Below are 17,371 nucleotides of genomic sequence, written 5' to 3' on the forward strand. Positions count from 1 at the left end.
TTCTATCCAGACCATTCTATGATTCTCTGATCTCTCGTTTCTCCAACTTTCCCATAAAAAACAAAAGGGGAGCTTGGTTGGTTTTGGCCTTTACACTTTCAGTGCATTTGCACCTTACTTTCTGACAAGATTAGGACAGAAAAACTTTAAGCTCAGAGAGCAATATGGAAACTTGTCACTGCACTTTTCATGTCTTTGTTTCTGAATCCTATATTACTCATGAAAACAAGGGATGTAGCATTTCTCTCCTCTGTGGCTGCAAGCATCTTCAGAAAGAGCCACAATCACCCTTCTGAAACCAGTAGAATGAGATTGCTCATCCCTTCCTTTAAAATGTGTCATTATAGAAAAATGTCTTTCAGCTAGCTCATGTTCCATCCCTCTGGTCTTCATCTCACATTGAAGTTTAAAGTGGTTGAAGGAAGACAGGCACTCCATTAAGTTTTAAATGGGAATTCTGAATTGTCCTACTTCACATCATTAAAATGAGTCAGAAAACTACCCACGGAGCAAAACACAAGCACTGAATACCATTTGTATTAAAGGCCCAAAATAAGCCAAATGAAGTACTGATTAAATCTTTACTTATTAAAACAAAACAAAACAAAACAAAAAAACCCACAAAATTAGTTCATTCTGTAAGCTTAGAGAAAGGACAATGATGAAATTGCACAATGGTGATAGGGGAAAAAGGTATAACAAAGTGATTTGAGGATTCCTGAAACCATATTTCCATCATTGCATTTTGTTGTTGTCATGGGGCAAACGTTTATTGCCTACACCAAAACCAAAGTAGTCACTTGATACACTTCAGAGTTCTAAGCATTACCATGACAACCACTAATGTATAATTATTTTAGAAGTTACACTTACATTGATAATGTTTGCTATTGTTGCTTCATCCAGTGATGGACAAAGGCCAGGTAGATTTACTGATGGTACATTAAAAAAAGATAAACACACGGAAATGATGTCAGCCAGCCAAATACATCATTTTCTATGACCTTTGATCCATTTTGGCCATCCCAGTAGAACAAACAACCACTGCTTTGCCCTGCTGAAGACCAAATGAAAACGTATGACAGTATATTTCAGTAGCATGTATCCTGACAAAGATAGACTTTGTTATTAACATTAATGTTATCACTTTGAGTTGAATACTTTGCCAGCTCTTACACCTTTCAAACTAAATTGATGGACAGCAGTAAATGCTGGTAGGATTAGTCACTTGAGAAGAAGCAGGTCTTTCAAATGCAGCAAAGAAGATGAGGGTAATTTGAAAGTAAAACAGAGCTGTGACTATCAACTCTGATTAAGATTACTCATCTGCTTGGAAGAGGTCAGTGTCCATTAGGATTCTGTCCTCAAGAAAGAACGTGCATAGATGTGAATGAAAAGTGTATTTATGTATTTGTGGTTGATGTCTACACATGCAGCTGGAACACAGCAAACAGATTATTGCTTTTCTGTGTGTAATTGGGCTTTCCGAAAGCAAAGCTATTAGCAAACAACTTTGTAACTCTGATGCCTATAACTGATACAGAACAGCAGGTAGAAAATATACACAATAGGGTAGGACTGATCTGTTTGTGATGCGTTTACAGCAGCGAATGTCTACAGAATTGATACCTTAATAGGTAAAACTTCATGTAGAATCACCTATTGCAAAGTCATTCCATAACATACTTTTAAACCTATACTATCTTACTGTTGTTTTTTGGTTGTTTTGGTTTTTTTTTTTTTTTTTTTTTTAGTATCCAAATAAGTCATCAGGCTATTTAATCCAAGTAACTTTCATTAGAGTCATCTAAAATTATAGCAACTCCATAGAAGGTAAGCCATCGACATCTCCATTATACAATAGTTTTTAAGCTCCTGACATCTTTTGAAAGTACACCTTTCGTCCCTCCTAAAGGTTTTGTTTTCCTCTTGCAGCTGAACCCAGACACTCAGAAGATCCCAAGCCTCTTGGAAAAAATAAGTCTGTGCGCATTATCTCAGACAGTAATCCAGCTTGCTTTCATATTCAACTGTTGGTACTGCAGAAATAGAGATTCAAAAAGGTTAGGAGTAGAGTTACTATATTTTTTGCAGAGGTATTTATCTGCAGAAGTTTTAGTTCCATTCATATTAACTTTTTAATATAAAGTTAAGTGGAAATGCATAAACAGGAGTACAAGTGCAGTGGGTCAAGGATTAAATAATCATTGCTATAAATGACAGTAATAGTCCCTAACATAACATATAGTGTGTGTTCAGCTTTTAAAATGTAAACATGGGGAGCTTTTAAGGCCATACATTTGCAGAATCTTTTATTTAAGTCATCAAAATAGCACTGTGCCTCCATACCGTTTTAGCCGATTATGACTTGTTTAGTAACAGTTTTACCAAAGGAAAAATGGAATGAGTCAATTGCCCCCATCACTGCAAAACCAGGACTCACCTGCTTGCTGATAGTGCTTTTCTGCCAACAGTTGGCGGAGATGGTTCACAATGGAAAAAACTTTTTATCCACCAGCATTTATCAAGTAATTCAGGTAACCCTGCCAAAAGAGATGTAGCCCTCACCATAAGACACTCACAGAATAACAAACAGGTGAAACTGAGAAGACTGTTTGAAAGCATAGAGCAGTACCATTAAATGTTTTGTCCTGTTCTGCAACACTCACAGGATCGGAACAGCAGGAGGAGCTGGAAGAAACGCTGGATTCCGAGTTCTGCCTTGCTGTTCATGGAAAAGAAGGACATATTTAATGAAAAAGATGGATAAATTTCCACGCCAATAATTTCTCAGACTTGCTGCTACCTCAGAGGAAGCAATCTAAAAGATAAGATAAGCTTAGCAACAAGTAGTTAGCTACAATGTGACTTAAATATTTTATGTACCATTTTGCTATGGTTGTTTAGTTGAAACCTTTCACCTACATTGATCTCTCATCACCTGAAAGCACACTGAGATCTCCTTGTCCAGCTTTCACTGAAATCAGTGATGTGCCTTATGATGATCACGTATACACTGTACAGTAATCAAGTGCAAAAAAATAATAATAATAATAATTAAAAAAGAGAGAAAATTCTGTGCTTTCCATTGTGATACAATTAAGAGTACCATCCTTGCACTACTGGATAGCGAGCTATCTAATGGATCTTAACCAGACCAGGTGCATTCTCAAAGTGTTTCATGTATACAGAAACAAGAATGTGTGTTGATTATGCATTCTATCCAAGCCTGCAAAGGCAAAATAAAGTACAGCTTGAAGCCAGGATTTGTTGATCTAATGCTTTGTCAATGTCACGGTTTATAATAAAAAGATTAATACTGCAAAGCCTTAATGAACCATTCTACAGGCAAAAAAAGTGTATATGAATAACCAGAAGCAAATACTCATTAAAACTGCAGTTCCTTTATGGAACAAAAACAAATATATCCCCAAGCAAATAATAATAAAATAAAAATAACAGCAAAACATACGCATATAGCAAAATCCCACTCTTGCCTCCAGCTCATTCACCTGAAAAACTTTCTAACCTTCTCATACTGCAACAAACTCGGAGCCTGATGGGGCTGCCGGTCCCTGAGCACTTACTGCGGTAGTACTGGTTCTTGGCCAGGAGGCATCCGGCGGAGGGTACCGAGGCCATGGCAGCGAGTAGAATGCTTCTCTCGGACTAAAAGATAAACACGGGGCCGCTCACTCCGCAGCGAGTGCCGGCCCGGGTCCCGATCCACTCCTATATGAGTCCCGTGGCAGAGGGACGGCACAGGACGGGACCGGACGGGACGGGAGGGGTCATCCCGCCCCATTGCCGCCAGCCCCGTGCCGGGCCCCGCCCGCGTCCCCGCAGTGCCAGGGACAGACCCGCAGCACGTACCGAGGGTGCGAGTGGAACACAGTACAGCTTGGGGGGGTGAGGGGTGCCCTGTACCTCCAAGCACTTTTCTGCAGTGTATAAAAAATATTTGCTTTTTTCTTCCCATAAATAATCGCACAACTATTTTGTTGTATTTGTCAACCCTATCCCATGGCAAAATCTGCCCTACATTATGCTACCTCATCTGATGGTTAAGGTCAGGCTGGAAGGGGCTCTGAGCAACCTGATGTAGCTGTGGATGTTCCTGCTCATTGCTGGGAAGTTGGACTGGGTAACCTTTGAAGATCCTTCCCAACTCCATGATCCTGTGACTCCTCCATGATCCTGTGACTCTTTCAGAGTGGTGAACCATGAATCTGAACTCTTTGAATTGCTCCTGATCCACAAGGAAGCATTGCATCACTTTTTTTTTTTTTTTTTTTTTTTTTTTTGTAACATGAGTTGTGGGTAAGGACACAGCCGTGGGCGGCGTGTGATCCCATGTTACTGTGACTCATTTGACTGCCTGAGCGCTGTGCCTTATCTCAGATGATAAGGTCATAGTTCACAGCAGCTCCTCACCTGTTTGTAAGGAGAATAAGCATTCTGCTGGGAGGCTGCCTGTAGGATCAGACTCGTACAGCAGGCATGCCAGGTGAGCATACGGCACCATATGCTTTCCTGGGCCTTTCCATCGACCTCCTGTCAGAAACCAGGCTTTCCTAAGTAAAGCCTGAAGGATTACCTTTGTCAAAGCTACAATATTGAAACAGAAAATTATTTGCAGCTTAGCTGGTAACAAGCATATGTGAGAATTACCTCTTATGTTTATCTTGTTATGTGAAAAATCTCCAAAAGAGCAGAACATTTTACAGGTGCTTTGATACACTATTCAAAGCATATGTCCCTACCTGTTGTTGCAGCTCCTTTTATTCTGAATGTCTGAAAGTAGCTCAGCTCTCAACTTATTCTATCAGTCACCTCTTTTTCTGTCTTATTATGAATTTCCACTTTGAGGTTTGTTTTATTTGTGGTCAATAAACTCCTGTGCCACATCACCAACAATCACCAGCTCTGTGAATTTTTGCTTGCTTCATGGATGGATGTGTATAATTTTTCTACAGAATGCTCACATGGAAATGATTGGGAGGAACTACTTTCAGGGCAACCTACATATTTTTTTAAGCTAAGAAGTGTGAATTCTGAGATTCAAAGGAGTGAAAAGAATCCACAAAGATTTGGTGTCTCATTTGAGAGAAGCCTAGGACTTGATTTTCTGTAACAATTTAGTTCTATGCCACACTTCATTTACCTGCTTACAGCTCTCATTGGCTTCAGATCCAGATTTAAGTACTCAGTACATCAATAAATTAGATTCTTACCAGACTTAAAAAATTGGTTAGGGGCCATCTATGATAAATATATTGTAAGTGACACACATAGCATCAATTACAAACTCAGGGGCAAGGATATAATTTAGCTCTCAGGACAGCAGTCAGTTGCTTTAAACACTGACCTGTTCTTTTCTCCTTTGGAAGCCTTTGCTGCAGTCACTACTGGCTCTTCAGCTTCTGTCATGAACACTGTAGAAGTCCTACTGAATGTCCTTTTAGATCTCTCTAGCTTCACAAGTTTCAGTTTGTATCCACATTTTGTGCCTAAAGAGGCAGAGACCCTGTGAAACCAAAGGTATGTAATCACAAGCTTTCTAAAAATGGATTTATAGGAGTATTTTCGTCATTTGACTAATACTGTGACCTTAAAAACTGTTCCTTTAACATTTGTGTGTGCATAATTATAAAATAAACCAAACGCTGAATTATATATTATCCTATGAATCATGGATACTTTGAAATGTATAACTTGGATCTAAAAATTAAATTAACTGAATAAATCTCCCACCTAATCCCACACATTACCTGGTATGACCTGTTCTTAGACATCTCAGCCACAACAACAAAAACTAAAGAACAGTCTATTTTGAGCTTTACCTTGAAGATGACCTGTAAATTATTTGCTAGAAAAGGTTTATCTAATAAACATCTCTTTCAGTTCTTGGAATACATGAGCACAAAGCCCATCTTTTTCAGGAACTTGTTTTTGGATGTTCTATTCTATTCACTTCTGTGGCCACTTTTTAAAATTTTCCTTATTACTTAACCTTGTGTAAGAGTAGTGTAACATCTGAGATCGTTCAGCATTACTTCAAAGCAGTACTCAGCTAAGCTGAGTGACTGTAGAGGTAATGGCTTTAATGTTTGGAGAGGACTGAACAATTTCAGTGAAAGTGTCCTTCCACACAAATATAAAGAAAGCTGTATTTTTTGTCAAATGAAGTAGAGTATTCCCTTCTCCCCCGCTCTTCTTCTGGAAGATCAGATTTTACACATCTTAATTGTCCAGTCTCATTGCCTGCCCACAACTACCTTTTCAATCAGATTTGTACTGAAATTTTAAATCACTTTTATTTGAAGGGAATTGGATTTTAATTTAATGGTTTGAGAATCTGTGATAAGAATGGATTTCCCTGTGCAGGACTGTGTAGTACATGCATTAACATTTTCAGATCATGTCTTTTGCACATCTTTCAATAACTACAGTTATTCACTGTCTCAACAATTTTTTTTGCATGCTACTATTGACAGATATTGAAAAGACTGGATATAAGGAGAATTGCATTAAAGAAATGAAGTAGTTCCATTATGTAAAGAACGTTTGCTGTGCTAAAACTAATTATCAAAACCTGTTGGATTTGTTAGCTCTTTCCAAGGAGCAGGGCCACCATTTACCTTTTCCTTCATTTGTTTTACTCTTCAAATATCCTGGCAAGCCAAACAGGAAATGTAGCCTATCAAAAACATGATAGTTTGAGGAGCTGATAAAGAATTAAATGGCAGTCTGTGAGGTAGCAAGGGAATGAAATTTTTATCATATTTAACCTACAGAAGAGACACAGAGACACAGAGTTGCTGATGAGAGACTGAGAACAGAAGTGCTAAAGCAGAATCTGCAGTGGGTGGCACGTCTGCAAATCGTCAGCTCTCTACTAACAATTCAGTCATGAAGAAGTTGTTCGCTGGCAGTTTTGGCACTTTTCAAAAAAATTATTTTTAATCCTTAATTTTCTAGTTATTACAATTAATATTAAGCAAAAAATACTTCATCAAAGGAAAATTAATTGTTTTTCTGAGATGATTTTATTTTTCTTTGTGCAAAATATCAAAGTTTTTGTCTTATTTTGTTGCTGTTTTTTTCTAAGAAACCACAGCATTCTCCTCGTAAGTTAATACATCCCTTGAGATGATACCAAAAGAGCAAATAGTAAAGTTTAGACTCCATGCAGCAAACTTTTGAATTATGCATGTTGGCTGTAGTGCCAACAAAAGTAAGAAAGACACATCTTTCGACCTGTAAATGGAATTGCCAAAATAATTTATGCTAGGTTGCTACAAAAATAATGCCTCCTATTTATTTCCATGGAGACTACAACAGATGCTAAGAGCATAATAACACTGTTTGATAGAGCACATTCTCAGCTACAAAGCACTATTTTTCAACAATAGGCATCATCATTAGCTATGCATTTTCAACAGTGATTTAAAAAGCATGCTGGATTCCTAAAAGCCTGCACCATCAATAACTGTGGGTGGGTGTGGGTGCCATTTTTTCAGCATGAAGGAATTTAGTGACGCACCTTTGCTTCATATGCATGTCCATTATGTCAGACTGCCCCTCTGCTACCATCTGTCACAAGGCAACAACATGTAATGGAATACTGGTGGGAAGGTTCAACCTCTACTGCCATACCACCAACGTCTGCCTCTGATGTCATGGGCAAGCACAATAAAATGGGAGGCATTGTTTTTGGAGCAGCCCTCATATGTTGCTGAACTGTTGATAAATCTTTGTGCACTTACAGATAAATATATCAAGTTTTCAAAACTGTTATACGTTTGTCTTCTTTCTGTTCTCTATTCAATGAATGATATATTCGTAAGAAAACCAACACATTTTAATATGTGTCATTTTAGCTTTATTTTAGCATTTAATTAAAATATGTTTTTCTTTAGATCCAGATAAAACAAGCTGCAAAAGCTTGATTAATTCTTCCAGCAAGCTACATTTTCAAGGCCTCATATGAATTATTCATCTCTCAAGTATTCCGAAGAAAAAACTGTAAGGTCCCAGCATCACAAGAAGGGGGGGAGAAGGAGGGGTTAATTATATTCTTAAGAAATAGAATATGCAAGTAAATAGAATGTAATTGAATGAAGTGAATTTGAATCATAGGTATGTTAATATACCCCTTCAATACATCCCTGAGGATTTTAGTATCTTTGTTTATTTTCATAGAATCATAGAATCACCAAGGTTGGAAAAACCCACAGGATCACCCCATCCAACCATCCACTGATCACCAATAGTTCTCACTAAACCATGTCCCTCAACACAAAATCCAGATGTCCCTTGAACACCCCCAGGGTCAGCAATTCCACCACCTCCCTGGGCAGCCCATTCCAGTGCCTGACCACTCTTTCAGAAAAGCAGTATTTCCTAATGTCCAGCCTGAATCTCCCCTGGCGCAGCTTGAAGCCATTCCTTCTAGTCCTAAAATTTTGGTTCAAATATATATTCTGTTGCATTTATTTTATCTACTTTTTCTGATTGCTGTAAACAGTACTGAACAAATATATTAACTAAGTTCACTTTAACTATTGTGGATTTTATCTTCTTTTATAGACACACGGCAGTGCAACATGAAATGTATCTTTCACAGAAGATGCAGTAAAACAATGTTAGGAAGCACTTTGTCATTAATTTAAGAGTGTGTGAAAATGCAATTAGGAGGACTATACAAATTCTGGAATTCACTGCATCTCAGTCAGTTCTTAAAAATTCAAATATGCATTTGAGCTGCACATCAATTTTTTGCTGAAGACTGTTCCCCACAGCTCTTGGTGTCTTCTGATATTAAAGCTGTGTCTCCATATACAAGATATATTGATATTTCTCTGATTTTGCACTCATGTCCCATACCATTGACTGCTTCTAAAACATGGAGTACACAGAGGTTCTGCTATGATTTATTTCTTTACTTATTCTCTTTCTGTCCTTGCAAGTAGCATGGCCTCAGCCTCACCGCATTGGACACAATCTGACACCTCCACTGCTCTGCAAAGACATCTTAGAAGGTGCTTATAGCCTATCATTTACCATAACATAGTGACACCATTCCTCAGTACTGAGATATGATACTTTTGGCATGCCCATTTCTTGGCTAGTTTCTTTGTCACCAAGCCAAATTCTCAGAAGAGAGCAGTGTGAGGTGCAAAAGAAAAAAAACCAACCTCAAGGATCTTGTGAACAAGGAGCACATACTCACAATTTTGCAGCTGGAAAATTTCCCATTCATCTAGCAACAGAGCTGGCCAAACCAAGAACTGTTACAGATTTAAGAAGCCAAAAATAATATACGTGTATGTTTAGGTTAGAACAAACTATCAGGAAAGACTATGTTATGAAATTCCTATATGGTGAGGCAGTTATGCCATGTTGTCAGATGATTGTGGCCTTTTTGATGCTGATGGTGGTGACAAGTTCCCTTGCCCCAGCTCTATCTCCAGAACACAGAATCACAGAAATGTAGGTGTTGGAGGGGACCTCTGGAGATCATCTAGCCCAACCTTTGCTAAAGCAGGTTCTCTACAGTAGGTTACACATGGAAGTGTCCAGGTAGGTTTTGAGTATCTGCAGTGAAGGAGACTCCACCTCTCCAGACAACCTGTTCCAGTGCTCTGTCACTTTGAAAGCAAAGAAGTTTTCTTCTCATGTTCACAAAGAACTCCTGAGCTAACGTCATTCTGAGACCAGTGAGGGTGGTTAGAGTGCTCGAGAGATTTTTTCCTGCTTGGAACATAGGTAACCTAAGAAAAAACTTCAGCCCAGCCCATATAATTGTCCTGCAAGTGTTTAAATTGTTCACACACTGGCTTTTGGGAAGCTTTAAATCATACACTGCTACAGGAACTCATTCTGCCAGAGTGAGTGGTTATTCATGCCTAAGAACAAGAAAAGGGGCTTAATCTCTATGTGAGTGACAAATGTTTAGTGAATGCCATGTTATCAGGAGGACCTGGAAGCCTCATTCAGGCAGCTCATTTTTCTATCATGATACTTCTTCTCCATACTATTTTACTCTTCTCTAACAGGTAAGAAATGGAATTCCCTGCTGATCACATTTTAGAGTTTCCTGAGAAGGAAAGCAACTGATGCCACACAATGGCAAAGAAGGAAGCTGTGTAGCATCACAGTGCAATGGAGCATGATCTTGTCCCGCTTACTTCAAGTTTCATCAGTCCTTTAGAGCACTCCAGTCATTAGAAGTCAGTTTGTATATTTGATACTGATACATCACATCAGGGCTGGTACAAGTTCAAGTTGTGCACAGTGTGCTCTGAAAACAAAAGCACTGCGCAGCTCCATAACCAGTACCTCCAACAACACAGCTGTTTACTGCATTCTCATGATACTGTTTCCATCTCTACAGTTACTGTTAGTGGGAGGGCTTTTGCACAGGCTCCTGAAAAGCTGCGTCAGCAATCTCAGTGCCAAGTCTTCTAGCACAGCAAAAGCTGGTACACAGTCCCATTCAGACAAGCAGTGGTGTTTTGCCTGAAATACCCAGCATATCAGCATTAAAAAATGTAGAAAATAATCACTGCCAATTCCTACTTTTGTGACAACACCACCCCTAAGAGCAAAACAGTGAAAAGAGCCAAAGTAGGAGTTTCTTTGAGAGTCTTTTAGTTCTTGTCTTAGTCCTACTTGAAAATATTGCCGAGACATGACCTACAGATACTATACTTCAAGTTGACCCCATGAAAATTCAAATGGAGACAAGCTGAATACTTTCCAAAGTAAGAAATGAGTAAGAATGCCAACTACCAATGCATCAACAGTAATGAAGGAACAGTTGACAGCATTTACTGGATCTGAGGAAAGAAGATGATAGCCTTCCTCAGGTTCCCTCACTTATGCATCTACATGTTTATGCCTGAGAAATCTTTTTTTATATGGTTTGTGTGTTACTTGCTTTATCACGTTATGTTGGCTGTACGCTGTGTATCTTATCTGCATGCTGTTTTTTCCTATCTTATTTTGCTTGGGTTTGGTCTTTGACCTAGTTTTCCATTCTCCTGTTTGAATAAACATGTTTGAACTGTTGAAGGCATGATGATCTCTCTTGTTTTTATGATTAATTTTGGGACTCCAAAGGCTTTATCTCCTTGCATGATCTGAGGCTGCAAGGCACCACAGGCAGCTCCTGGGGAGTTCAGGGTCCGAATCTAAAAATCAGCGTGAAGAGCAGAGAGGAACTCCAAAAGGATAAGAAAGGCTTTCAGAAAGAGAAAACAGTGTGGTGCCAAGTTGACATTATGTTTATGAACCTGAAATTTTGCTTAGGCAATATAGACTATATAATACTGCAAAGAGGCACCCTTTTCAGTCATGCCAGGCCCCAAGATCACAAGGCCTTTGGTTAGACAGGAGGGAGAATGATTCTGTTCAAGGCAGAGAAACGTTTTGATTTCTCCTTGATGAAATGTGCTAGAGGGAGATGAAACAGTTTACTCATTAATCTTGGGTTACCTAACACTTTCATCATGTTTATCTGAAACTGAATCATACCAAATGACATGACAGTGTCTAATGCCATTTAATCATATCAAATATGATGCAGAATCAACAAAATAGATGTTTAGACAGATGTGCTTCTAGTGGAAGTTATCTGAGAGGCTCATACTATGGATCTCTCTTCTCCAAATGATTAAACTCTGTTTAATAATAATTTAATGAAGAAGACTACATACACCTACTTGATTCAAAACATCTGTCTCCTTGCCTGCCTTGCAGAAGTTTCTTACATTTTTCCCTGACAAGTGAGAACTTAGGTCTGCATGGAGGACTGTTATGTCAGAAACACAAGTTTGTATTAGAATTTTACTGATCAGGTTCATAGTAGGTTTTCTTACCCAATATGGAAAACAAAAAATTTGACAAGGGTCAACAAAATACAATCAGTAGTATAGGAGAGGTGTAACACAACTAATTTACATTTTCCTTTTTACCCTCATTTGATCAGGTTTTTGTTGTTGTTGTTGTTTTTGTTTCTTTTGTATTCCTTGTTACAATATCTTGTACAAAGTGTTATGTTTAGCCACTAGTTTACCAGTAAAACGAACAATAGGCATTTTGTCATTTATCTTCATACTGATGAACTACAGCATTTGTTAAATGATTTTTACAAGGATCAGCCTCATCTACAAGGAGTCTGATCTGACCAGATGGGCAGTGCTCATTTCCCTCACTCTGCTTAAGTGAAATCTTTTTTCCATTTTGCTTGTGATGTATTTAAATTAGCTGCAACTTACTGGAGTGAGTTCAAATCCAACAGATCTGTTATAAATTTGGAAATGGAAAGCATTTCACACTCTGTGCAGAAATTGACATTTGGCAGAAAACTGGAATTGGCAGAAAACTGGAATTGGCAGTAACTGAAAAGGTACAGCAAATTCTTATGCATGAGATCACAGATTAGGATTAACACTGATTTGTTCCCTCTATCTCTCCTCCTATTTCCCATCTTCTCATATTTGTGAAAATCAAGTCTATTCCCTTTGAAAATTTTGTTGCCAAAGCCACCAAAATCACTGAAGATCACTGAAGCCATTAATGTGCGATAGCTACTAAATATAGAACATTTCAAACTTCCTAGTGGATTGGAGAAACAAGGTGAAACTCTCATTCTGATAAGAGCAAAAACAATTACCTGAGTGTTAAACACTTGGTAATGTCCTGGAGGATATAATATAGGACATATGTCTATCTTTGTCTATCAACATTTGGAAGATCGAAATTAATAACTGTCTCAAAGTATTAGACATAGCAAATGCAATGGAGTTGGTAGTGAAAGTCATGCAGATTTGCATTCAGAGTTCAGAGAATCAACCCAATGTATGAATTCTGGTTTTTTGAAAGCCTCTATATCTTATAGACTGTTCTTTCTGCAAAGAAATTGAGATACAAGCCCATGACTGAGAAGTCTCACAGTATCATAGATGCCTCCTTTGGAGACTCTTAGCCAGAAAATGAAAAGACAAGTATTGAATAAACATCTGGGTTGAAAATCTGAGGCTTATTGTCTTGAGCAGGAAAATGATACAAAAAGAACAAGATTACTGTTAAACCTATTTCAGTTTCCTGACACCACTCAATTTTAAATGACCTGAAATAGAATGATTCTTCAAAGAAGACAAAGGAAATGACGGAAGGAAACTTGGAGAAATTGACTGAACTGACAAGCTGAACAACCCTTCAAATTGTGATAGGCAGCAGCAAAGCCCAGTGACAGAGAATTTGTGAATTAATCTATTCCTTCATATAGAGAAGATAAGCAATCAAAGCAAAAGCAAAGAAAAAAATAAAATGGATACCATGCCAGAGAACTAAACCAGGAGACTTTCTCAAAGTGATTACTAAGTTTTCTATACTTGCTTGCTAAAATGGTTTCCAATTCTAGACTGCAACAGAGTAGATCATTGTTGGATCATCCCCACATGTCGAGTGAAATATCAGTTGGGCAACCTTTCCCGTTTCTTTTAATGGTCATCTGGAGGGATCAAGGCTAACCTCTAACATAGTTCCACTAAAATTTCATTAGCTGAGTGTATCCGTAGAATTTCTGAAGAGAACTCCCCAGATTTTCAATGTTACATCATAATTTTAAACTAAAAAGAGAAAGTTCACAATGTGAACAGTATGATTACAAAAAATAGACGTTATCCAAACCAAAGAAAACTCAAACCCAGAATGACATGAGGTGGACTAAGACTGTCCTTTTTCACGATCTGAGTTAGTATAGAGCAATTTTATTTCCTTATTCTGCTTACAGGGTAGAAAACAGAAGAGAGTGATCCCTTCTGTACCATGAAGAAAGCTTGATAATCTGTTCTATTACAGGAGCCACTGTAACGTGTGAACTTTGCCAAATGCACAGAAACCTAGATAATTTTGAGGAAATGAAAATGATCTTTTCTGCATGTAAGATGTGATGATGTTACAGTTCTACCAGTTTATATAGACATGAAAATCAAACCGAATTTAAAAGAAAAAGCTGACTGAATAAGTGGTTTAAGAATAGTTAATCACTCAGTGTTCATAAGCAAAACTGTACAAAATTGTCATTTTCAGTTTCAGTTTCATTTTGCATATTAACCGTGTGCAGTAATGTTTCTATAATGGAATTATGGTGTTCACCAAACACAATGTTTTCTGAAATCTCTTCCATGTTTGGGGAACTGTTATTTCAGAGTTTGCCAAAATAAAATTCTTTCTTAAAAAATATTATTTAAACATATCAGTACAACACTATGAGGTTTTCCTTCACATGGCTCTCTCTAAAACTTAACACAGTTTATCATGGCCAAAAATGTACAAAGCTGTATTTGAAACTGTGTAATCTATAAACTATGCAATGCACAGCAACAACAATGCACACATCTTGTGATCCTGACTCCTTAGGGACTTTGCTGTGGAAGTGTATCGTCTGCAATATGGACATCAGGCACAAGAAAATCAAGGATTTCAAGGGCTCTGACTTTCTACACATACATTTCATTATTTCGTTGAGCAAAAACAAAATACTGAACAAAAATACTTAATAACACAATACTACTACTGCGGTTGATAATGGAATGAAAATTGTTCCCTACAGATTGCCAGCTCAAGAGAAGTTATGGATTTGTTGCTGTTGATCAGGAGTTACAATTTGCTATGATAATAATGACTATATTGAATGATTACTTGTTATTATACTAAATGAATCAGTCATTGATCTTTCCATGTAAAATGGATGATTGAGTGGGACCACAGATAAAATGCAACTGTATGGAAAATGCTACCAGTTACTATCGTTAACTGGATCCATCATTGATAGCCTGAGCAAATGACTAAAGACTAAAGAAATTAGAAGATACCACCCTTTCACATCTAGTCCTACTTCTCATGAAAAAGTATGTAAGATAGGAAATTTGCACAGTCAGTGTACACTTGTTTTAAATATGAAAATAAGACCATCTAGCAAACTTATTTGGTGATGGAAATTCATTTTTAAAACACTTTCTTTACTACCTGTAATTGTGTACAAGTCCAATTAAATGCTTAAAGATCTAATTACCATCCACAAATGAGACATGTAGAGTCTTAAACTACTCTGTGCTTGTAGAAGCAAAGCTTTATTCAGGGCAGAATCAAATGCTCAATTATCTGATAAATTCCACATATCCTCAGTAAATAAAAAGTGTAAAGCTGTAAGAAATAACCAAGGCTTCATGTCTGTGTCATTACTTATTATGTTTTGCTACTCTTTACATAACTAATAAATATGCTCTGATTGCTTGTGCGATCAAAGAAAGTTGGAAGGAAAAAATCTTTTTGTATATCTGTCTCAGTACAGATGCAGAAAATTGGGTATATGAATTCAGAGAGTCTAGAAATATCTATAGCTGGGTTATGCAACCTGTAAATTTCACCTCTGCTTGGCTCATCTCACTTCTCTTTAGATTTTCCAGCACTCAGCTCTTCCAAATCAGCCAGGAGTGAAGAGCTTATAATCGGATACAAGGGCTCATATTCACTCCTTCACCTTGGAGAAAATGAACTGCTGTCAGCAATTGAGGGTAGTTATCAATTCCCTGGGTAAAGTACAGTCCTGCAGCCACTAATCACAGGTTGTCCTCACTTGTTAATGCAACAGCTGCTGCCAACCTGAAAGGGTGAACTGCTGCCACATGATATTTGACCAACCCACTTGAAACCCTTTCAGGTCTGTCAGAAAGATACTGGGCCAAAATTTTAAGAGGTAATTTAAAAAGAACAGCTTTTCATTATACCTTCATTTTTCTTATAAGCCACCTTTGGAGACAGGTATCTCTGCATATCAGAAAACGAATGTAACAGAGAGAGGTAAAAGTTAGGTGAGCTTTCAGAATGAAGAAGTTTTGCTCAGCACTTGCTTCAGTCTTCTATAACTTGCAAGCTTAATACTGTTGGCCTTTAGAAGTGTTTGGACAGGAATCAAGAGCAGTGTTTCTAAATAATTCTGAGGATTTGGTTACAGGTTTGCTTCAGTTTATCAATACACCCTTACCTCTATAGACATATTTGAGAGGCCTAAGGACACCAAACCCCTGATAGTAACGATATTTTTTTAAATATTCTTGAAAAGATATCTTAAAAAAATATATTTTTATATTAACTCTTGATAGCTGTAGCTATATAATAAAGTGCTGATTTCTGACTAGCTTATTAAATAAAGCATTCCCAAGTAATAGCAGTTCAAATTCAATTGTTTGAATCTTTGTGCAGGTACAGTGTATAATATCCAGAATTTCTGGCAAATGTACACAATATGGTTGTGCCTCTATCACAAGAGCACATCAAGCAGGGTTGGCAAGTCAGAGATAAATTAAAAGCCAGCAAGAGTGAATTCTACACTCACTTGGCTTCATGCAGATAATTACTGTGATTTTGTCTATATATCATGGATAGTTTTAGATTTTCTGCTTCATCTGAAAGTGGAGTACTTGTGATAGCAACATAAAATATCATCTGAACCAAACAGTATTTCTGTATATGGAAGCAGTGATTCAGACACAGTTCATTGACGTCATTCATTTTAATCATAATCCAATCCAAAAATTATATGCCTTTTTATTAAACTATAATGACTCATCTAATTTGCCAGGAGCACAAAGAGTGAACAAAAATCTTGCTGCAAAATTTTGCAATTTTTTTTTTTTAAACAAAGTATGATTTCAAAATGTAGTTCTAACAGTTGCTTGTATTAAAAAATAGTCTTTGTTAAAGCACTGTTTCTTTTCCCTTAATTAATTTATTTAGAGCAGCTCTCTGGAGCTGTTAAATCTCCAGCATCTATACTCTGTCAAACATTTCATAGTTAAGTAAACTTAGAAATTATGAACTTATGGTGTAATTTAGTCCTGCCACACCTCACTGTAGGCAGAAGAATGCGTACAAACACTTGAGCTCAAAAACAGAAGACAGCACAGTTCCTGCCTCGCAAGGGCAAGCTGGGTGACACCAGCAGCACCTCAGAAGCACAACAGGGTCTGTGCAGCAGCTGTGTTCTCACAGAGAATTTCTCTCCTTGTGGTGTCCCTGCTGTACTAAATGGCGTCTAGGTACTAAATGGAGTCTGGCTCACCTTCCTCTCTGCACTAGCAGTTGGCTCAGCTTGGAAAGAAGCCTCCCTTGGCTGCCTTATGGCTCCAAATTTTATCTCCTGCGAATTTGCAGCATCTTGCCAAAGGATCATTAGAGTCATTTTTGTCACTTTTGGGCCTTTTGGAGGTAAATGGCATAATCTTAACACCTACCTAAAATTCTCACGTTTTTCGCAGATTTCAAAGCAAGTTTTTATACCTTAAGAAGTCGGTAA

At 37.7% G+C, this 17,371-nt stretch overlaps 1 protein-coding gene and 1 long non-coding RNA gene across 3 annotated transcripts; one reads left to right on the forward strand and one right to left on the reverse strand.

The window, feature by feature from the left end:
• Window positions 1-562: 562 nt before the first annotated feature.
• PPDPFL (pancreatic progenitor cell differentiation and proliferation factor like) lies at window positions 563-3,813 on the reverse strand. 2 transcript variants are annotated; one of them, XM_042808861.1, is made up of 4 exons: window positions 3,588-3,813; window positions 2,636-2,721; window positions 2,444-2,543; window positions 563-2,039 (listed from the first exon to the last, which is right to left on the reverse strand). In XM_042808861.1, exons 1-4 carry the CDS (start codon window positions 3,803-3,805, stop codon window positions 2,027-2,029), a joined length of 417 nt encoding a protein of 138 aa, XP_042664795.1. In that variant the 5' UTR covers window positions 3,806-3,813; the 3' UTR covers window positions 563-2,026. The 2 variants fall into 2 exon arrangements, with proteins under 2 accessions (XP_042664795.1, XP_042664796.1); XM_042808862.1 differs by having other exon boundaries at window positions 2,636-2,725; window positions 3,588-3,730.
• A 602-nt stretch (window positions 3,814-4,415) lies between these two features.
• LOC122155292 lies at window positions 4,416-11,043 on the forward strand. Its single transcript, XR_006167223.1, has 4 exons — window positions 4,416-4,507; window positions 5,391-5,541; window positions 7,923-8,028; window positions 10,062-11,043. It is a non-coding gene; the product is annotated as an uncharacterized LOC122155292 (long non-coding RNA).
• Window positions 11,044-17,371: the final 6,328 nt, after the last annotated feature.

Source organism: Centrocercus urophasianus, unplaced genomic scaffold (assembly GCF_019232065.1).
Source record: "Centrocercus urophasianus isolate 14NV4802_14NV808 unplaced genomic scaffold, USGS_Curo_1.0 seq_11, whole genome shotgun sequence".
In the NCBI taxonomy this organism is placed as follows: Eukaryota; Metazoa; Chordata; class Aves; order Galliformes; family Phasianidae; genus Centrocercus; species Centrocercus urophasianus.

Coding starts and splice junctions, on each gene's coding strand:
- PPDPFL (XM_042808861.1), bottom strand. CDS start 3,805: ATGGGGCGGGATGACCCCTCCCGTCCCGTCCGGTCCCGTCCTGTGCCG. Junction 2,722..3,587: donor CAAGAACCAGTACTACCGCA/GTAAGTGCTCAG, acceptor ATGAACAGCAAG/GCAGAACTCGGAATCCAGCG. Junction 2,544..2,635: donor ACAGGACAAAACATTTAATG/GTACTGCTCTAT, acceptor CTCTTTTGGCAG/GGTTACCTGAATTACTTGAT.